The sequence below is a fragment of the Equus asinus genome, chromosome 5, assembly GCF_041296235.1.
Source record: "Equus asinus isolate D_3611 breed Donkey chromosome 5, EquAss-T2T_v2, whole genome shotgun sequence".
NCBI lineage: Eukaryota > Metazoa > Chordata > Mammalia > Perissodactyla > Equidae > Equus > Equus asinus.
The window spans coordinates 23,795,862-23,803,369 of record NC_091794.1 but is presented as its reverse complement, the minus strand read 5'-3'; the positions used below and the strand labels follow the sequence as shown (position 1 = coordinate 23,803,369).

At 40.5% G+C, this 7,508-nt stretch overlaps 1 protein-coding gene across 3 annotated transcripts in view; it reads right to left on the bottom strand.

Annotated features, from left to right (window-relative positions):
* Positions 1–4,347: 4,347 nt before the first annotated feature.
* The window catches only part of SEC22A (SEC22 homolog A, vesicle trafficking protein), a 64,816-nt gene continuing 61,655 nt past the window's right edge, over positions 4,348–7,508 (bottom strand). For all 3 annotated transcript variants that reach the window (XM_014829576.3, XM_044771477.2, XM_044771476.2), the window contains one exon: positions 4,348–6,293. In XM_014829576.3, the coding sequence (XP_014685062.1) occupies positions 6,093–6,293 (201 nt within the window). In that variant the 3' untranslated portion in view covers positions 4,348–6,092. The remainder of the gene's footprint in view (positions 6,294–7,508) is intronic.

Here is a 7,508-nt window from a genome sequence, read left to right as displayed (position 1 = left end):
ACTTCAAACTCAATAGCTATTGAATATTGCATAGTTACCTTCTATTTTTTTGTTTAAATGTCTTCATTAAACAATTCTCTTCAGAGATAGGGACCACTTACAGCAGAATTTTCACGAGATTACTTCATAGCAAAGAACCAATCTATCCTGGCCTTCCGCCAGAAAATGCAAACGTAACACACGAATCGCCAGTGAGGCTGTAACATTCTAGATCCAGAATCCTGAATCCGCGAGTTAGCTTTATTACAAAGACGAAGCTGGATGCCTCCCTGCTCTAAAATCTGAGGCACGCTCAAGGGTCACCATACCTCTTTCAGCCATCTGTCCTATGTCGCTGTTAGAGATGCAGGAATTTCAGGAAACTATTTTACTCAGTCTAGGACATCTCCTTTACAGGAGTTAGCACTGACCAGGTCTCTTTTATTAAAAAAAGCAATGCAGAGGGGCCGGCCCTGTGGCCCAGTGGTTAAGTTCGCGCACTCCGCTGCAGGCGGCCCAGTGATTCGTTGGTTTGAATCCTGGGCGCGGACATGGCACTGCTCATCAAAGCACGCTGAGGCAGCGTCCCACATGCCACAACTAGAAGGACCCACAACGAGGAATATACAACTATGTACCGGGGGGCTTTGGGGAGAAAAAGGAAAAAAATAAAATCTTTAAAAAAAAAAAAGCAATGCAGATTTCTTGTATATACATTTTCCAACATATATTCCTTAAATATTTGAACATAATTCCATGTTGTCTACCTTAATATTACACGATGGTTCAGAGATGAGTTCTCAGTAAGACTGATCTGGATTGAAATCCTGGTGCCACCAAGAGTTAGATTGTGACTGAGGTCAAGTCGCTTAACTTCTTCAGCCCTCAGGTGCTTGTCTGTGGAACAGAAAGCCTACGTAAAGGCTTTCTGTGAGGGTGACATGCTTATCACACACAGTGCCACCCCCACCCACATCGGCTTTGTCTGTTCTCACTGCTGCTGTAACAGTATGAGCCCAGTGGCTGTCAGTAACACACACACACTCAGAATTTTCTTTCTGAGCCTCTGTGGCATAGAAAAACGTGCACCAACTTTAGAGTCATTTAAACCTGAATTGCAGATTTGAACGTGCGTCTGTCTCCTGACATGAACGTGACACAGTGCCTCTCCCCTGCCCCGAGGCTGCCATAGGATTAACTATGTGGGAGGACCTAGCAGTGGCCCACAAAGGGCGCTAACAAGCATTCTTATCATTAGTCCTGGGCACTGGAAGAATTCAAAGTGCAAGGGCAAAACATTGTTTGTTCACCTTTAGGCAAGGTCTTGACAACCCAGCTTCAAAGAAAGCATTGGCACAAAGCAGGCACCAAGGCAGAGCTGGGGTGGGGCTGCCAGGACCCAGTGCGAGACGGAATGTATTAGTTCTGTTTCCCACTGTGAGAGGGAGACTGAACGTGCTTCTGCTGGGTGACGCTGCACTGCTGTGCTGCGGGACGCAGGAGAAAAGGGCAAATGTGAACCGTGGGCGAGGTTCGGCTGAAAATACGGTTTGTTGCCAAGGAAACAGCAAGGAACAATTCGCAAGGCTTGGGTACTGACTTCAGGAACTCTGAGAACTAAGCCTGTTCTCTCCTTGAGTTTCCTACAGCCTACAATTGTGCTGAGACTATTTATTATACACCGGCACTGCCACTGCAGAAGAAAACATGTGCACACGTGTCAACACCACTCACTGTTCACAAGCAAGGAGGATATAAGCCACACGGCTTCCCACACGCAGTGCTTTGACGCTGTGATCTCATTTGCTAAATAAAGTAACCCAGAAAGCCTGGCCACTGCAGGAAGCGATGTTACAGGAGTGGCAGCCGCAGACACTGCTTCTTTGAAAAGCCCAATTCTCAAACAGGAGGCTGCGAAACGCCAGCATTCAGCATAGTCCCAGAACACTGATCAACATGGCCAGACACCGCTAACCTAACCCCAATCAATCAGACCAAAAGAGTCAAATTCTCAGCTTTTATACACAAACTCATTCATAACCCTTGGGGTTGGAGGTGCTTCTTTTATTAACTTTCAGCTAGGATACACTAAAGCCAATTTAAATAAAAAATCAGGTTTGATTTTACCACAGCATTTTTAGGCAGAAAGACTCCATTTCCTTAGAGATGATGAAGCAGAAAAATACAAAGAAGGCTTGACCATAGAAAAAGAACGCAGCCCTGAAGAGTGCCCTATAATTCGCGGTAAGGCCAAGAGTCCAATTTGGTCTGAGTGGTGACTGCTTTAGAAATAACTTATTTGTTGTTTTACCACATACTCTATGATAGTTCTAACTTGTAAACTGAACAGAGAGTCTCTTAAAATAATAAGAAAGGTAAAGATACACACACACACACACACACACAAACACACAATATGCTGTACACTTTGTTGTGTCTCTTGGAAATCCAACAGCTCAGGGTGGGTTCTTCGGTTACTTTGTAAACCTTTTGGAATAAAGGCCCAGCAACTGCCTTTTTGGTGGGCAGCTAGCCTCAGGAGGAGGCACTTCTGTGACCAGGTAAGGTCATCTGACAAATCTGGTCTCTGTGGAGCCTTGATAAATTGGTTCTCTAATGAGTGCCCAGACATGGCCTAACAGAAATGGAGCCATGCGTTTCTCCAGACTGGATTCCACTGTGAAAAAGATCACATTTAATACAAAATAAATGTGCTAATCCAGGGACAGCACATTCACTTCATATAAGTTATAAAATTACAAAATTAGGTAAAAGTTCTCCACGTCTCTAGGCATTTGTCTCAAATGGATTTTCAAGCTTTAACACAGTACTTGTTTTTAGCTTAGGATAAGAATTCTTACTTATGGGAACAAATCCTCTATTAGCCACACCAAAAAACACCCTGAAAAGAAAGCCTTTGAAAGCTGGTTAAAGTTGAGGATCCAAGGCACAATCATCGCATGCAAATATGCATAAAACTGCTGAGGATTTGTTCATTGCAGCATTTCACAGGACCCCCCAGTGCCAGCACTGCCACCAGAACCGTCTGGAAGAGGTCTGCCCTGAGGACCTGTTTGCTTTGACTTACAGACAGAGCTAGGGCGATGTGAAACTTGATTCCCTTCTTCAAGCCTTGACTTCCAGGAAGTTCAAGAGTCCAATTTTACAGCTAATAAAAGCACAGTGTTCACCCTTCCTTCCATTTCCATTGGTCTTTTCTCCCCTTTCTGTTCATATTTCATTAATGTTATTGTATACACCTTTGCTTCGTATGCTGCTTCAAATTCTTTTGTGAAAGAGGCCAGGTATAAATACATTTCCAATACAGACCAAAAAAGCAAGCAAATATGGCAATTACTTTTAGGATATAAAAGAGAGTATCTTTGCTCTCATAGCACACCTTACAAAAACCAGTATTTCAAAATTACCTTAAGACAATATACACCTAAATTTGACAATAGCAGGCCTGAGCTCATTATTTTAAGAAGTCCCCAATTCCTTGATCTTACCAAGGGCAGACAGACTCCCTGAATATAATCTTAGTTATCTTTAGGTTTCCACTCTAGTGGAGGAGCCCAGGACTAAGAGATTGGAAGATGTGTGTGCTTTGCTCCGTGGCCCCTGGGGTGAGTCATTATGATCTGATTGCCTGAGTTCCCTCCTTCACAGCAGGAGGACAGTCACCACTCCCACACTACAAGTCATGATTAGCTGAAGGCAGACTTGCTCCTGGAGGTAAAAGTGCGGTATAAACGCCACACACATTAGAGGCCTGAGGGATTTTCTCTCAAGAGCTGAAGGACTTCTTTACACTCAGGGCAAAAATTTTTCGTTCCAAATTCATAGTTTCTTTGGCAACAACATGATAGAGGCAGGGAAGTTATATAAATACTCAGAAATTGCAGGCACCAAATAATGAAAGAAAGCATTTCTATACATAAGACATTATTTATACCTGTTTTCATTTTTTACATTAAGATGTAAACATCCCTTTCTCCAAAACAGCTGGTGAAAAAACAAAACAAAAACAAAAAACAAGCTTTTAAAGACAGCTGGTGAGTTTTCAAGTGTCCTGCTGAATAGATCCAACTACCAAACATTTTAACTCAATAATTCAATGATAAGGAGAGCCAACTGGTAAAAGAGCTATAAAATATCAATATATAGCAAAGTCACAATTAACCAGAATGCTCCAACCTCCTGGTTAATTGACTACTTACAAGAAAACTCTTACTGTTTTAACTACCAGTTTAGCAAAACCTTTCTAAATTGAACCACTTCACTTTCCCGGCTCGGAAACAAAATGCCAAACATAAATCAATTTTATTTTGATGATTTAGGGTCCTGTGATACCTTAGGGTATCTCTCAGATAATACATAATTTCTGTGCAGTTTTGTTAGAGGCAGAAAATTTAACTGGAGTTTCTCGTTTTAAACAAATCCCTGATATCATAAGCTTATTGTCTTCCTTTTGCCTCGTTCTCCTGAAAGGAGACTGGAGCACAAGGCTCCTGGTTAAGCACCGTTGTACGGCTGTAGACACACCTACGTATACTGGCTCCGGCACAAGGTAGTTCAGTGACTTCACCCCCTGGACTATTCCTTCTACTTACTAAAAAGGTCCAGCAACATGAATTATAAGTAATGCGCCCACTGTTTTTCCAGATATCATCTTTTAATACCTTATGAATTCCTTGTTTGGAATTTTTTTCGTTAGAAAACAAAAGAAAATCACTCATGAAGATAATTTCAAAAAGCAGGAGAGTTTTAGATTTTGCTAATGGACTCAAACTGTGCTTCCTATATTATTAATTCATAACTGCTTGAACAATCTTTATAATGTTATCAAAAACCAAGTAAGTTCTCTAAGATACTAGGTGCTTAACTCCTCAAAGCCATAAAATAGTAACAGCCACTGGCAGGAAAGTCACCTTGGATTTTCTGAGCCCAGTTCCGTGTTCCCACAGGGCAGGACCAGACCCCTGGTGGCACATAAGATGCTTTTAGGTGGTACACAGGTGGAATTAAATACTGCTGAACCAGAGTGAGTGTCATTCCCTTCACGAGTTTCTCTTATCCTTCTGCTTTAATTCTACAGAGTGAGCCCCATTTTGGTGCTGGGCAGCGTCTGTCTCACTGCGACAGAGAAAACAGCAGGCCTCCTGGATTCGGAGCCCTGGCAGGCATTAGCATCCAGCTAGAACTTAATAACATTTTGCTGTAATTTTATTTATTTTGTAGTTACCTTTTATTTATGGCAAACTGATGCTGGTTTTCCATTTGGAGTAGAGATTAGTTTCTTTTACAAATATTTTAAAATTTAAAAGATAAATAAGTAAATAATAGTATATTTACTATTCAAGTGATTGAAGTTTGGGAAATGATGGATACAATCTAACGAATGGTATTTTTAAGAAGTGATTTCAAAAGAAACTACAAGCATGGTCTAAATAGGAAACACATGTCAACATATTTTCAACACTTGTGATGTTCCAGAGATGAGCTTACCACAGCCTTCTCCTATGTCAGATGATTTCCAGAGTTAAGATTCAAGTAAAAGTAAAAAAGGAAAAAGAACCAATCCTACACCATCCTGGACTTCATAAACTCAAGGTACCATAAATATGCAAATAATCTGATATTTAGCAAGTCACTTGTTTTAAACATAAACTTTCCAATTTACTGCAGCATCTTTTTATTTGGTCTATACTAATGCCTCACAAAGGCAAATCCAGGTTGTAAAGCTCCTGCTTGGTCCTCAGAACAAGTACCACACCTATTTTTGATTCAACTCTTCAGAAGGATTCAGGCCTGGGGGCCGAGTCTTCCAATGGCATCTGACTTCCTCCACTGTCAGGGTCCCGCAGAGAGAAGTCGTCTTCTCCGACTCTGAATAACAATCTAATGGCCAACACTCTTCTGAGAGGAGTTTGCCAAGCAGGTATTGCATGCTTCCAAGCATGCCATGCTGACTTAAAACAAAAAGGACAGTTGGAGAGAAAGAAAGCAGAGCTTCTCATTTGTGGTGAACAGTTTCTTTATCACAGTGGCAGTTAAGATATGCTCCCTCCTTTTTCCCCTGGAAGCCAAGGCAATACGTCTGAAGGATGGTGTCAAACATCATAATCAGGAGCCTTGCCCTGGGCTTGCCTTAGCCAGATCTGTAGAGTAACAAATGCTCCCACAGTCACGTGAAAGAAAAGCTGCCAGAGGTTGCGCAGTTCATAGAGATACATGTTGCATAGACAGATTAAGCCAAAAGTCAAAAAAGATTTGACGTTCCGCCAGCCGGTGTAGTAGACAAGTAGATAACACTGTTCAAAATATAAAATGAAAGATGATTAGGGATACAAGAAAAGAAACAGGCTTCTACTATAAAATTGTAACAGGCCATAGACTAAAATATGAGAGTGGAATAAGGGGATTTTTAATCTACAGATAACATAACATCTTCAAGATATTCAGCTATGAAAACTCTACAGTTTGAAAGGGAAATAGATTTTTCCTTTAATGTTTTTCATTTTTTAAAAGAAAAAGCATTTTGTATCATATTTAAAATGGACGTACAATTGGATGACCCTCTTACAAACAGGCTGGACAAATTCCTCAAGATGACCAGCAACTAAGAAGCATTCTCAAGGTATGAGGGGGTTCCATCTCTCATTCCCATCCCAGAAAAGTACAAAAAGCTCAAGCAAGCCATTTAGTAAAACAGACTCTTACATAACCTGAATCCGAATACTAATGAAGTCAACAAATATTTACTGATCCCCCATTAAGTGCAAGGAACTAAGCTAGGCAGAGGATCTGAGGGAACATTTGAGGGAGAATTCATTAAACAGATATTTATTGAGGGCCTGCTACAAATCAGGCAATGTTCTTTAGTTTTAAATAAAAAAAGAAAGCCCTTGTTCACATTACATTCTAGTGGAGGGAGAACGATTATAAAAATTTTATATATATAATACCAAATAGTTATATCTTGAAAAAGATAAAAGATGAAACAGAAAAAGAAAACAGAAGGCAGTGAGTACTATTTTAGAAGAGATAGTAAAGAAAGTACTCCCCCCAAAAAATCCTGGCATTCACCTCTTCCTGCTTCATTTTTCTCCACAACGTACTATAAACATACTTCAAAAATGTTTGTTTGTCATCTGTATTCTTCCAATAGAATCTAAGCTTCATGAGAGGGAAGATTTTTCACTGTCTTGTTCATTCATTTATCTCATGTGCCCAGAACAGTGCCTGGCACCTAAGTGCTCAATACAAATTTGCTGAATAAATGGTTTCCAGAAGGTATCTAAAATTCACAATCTGGTAAATATAGAAATTACATGTGATTACAATGTCTTAAGAAAGAAGCACAGGTCTCTGTGTGCTCTCTGCAAATCCAGACTTCAGAATAGGAAGGACATTAGGGTGTTTGTGACAAGGAAGAAAGAATGCGGAAATGTCCTGTTAAATGTAGTTAGTTCTTATACAAATTAGGACTTTGCTTACTTAAAAGGAAGACTGCCATCCAAGCAAAA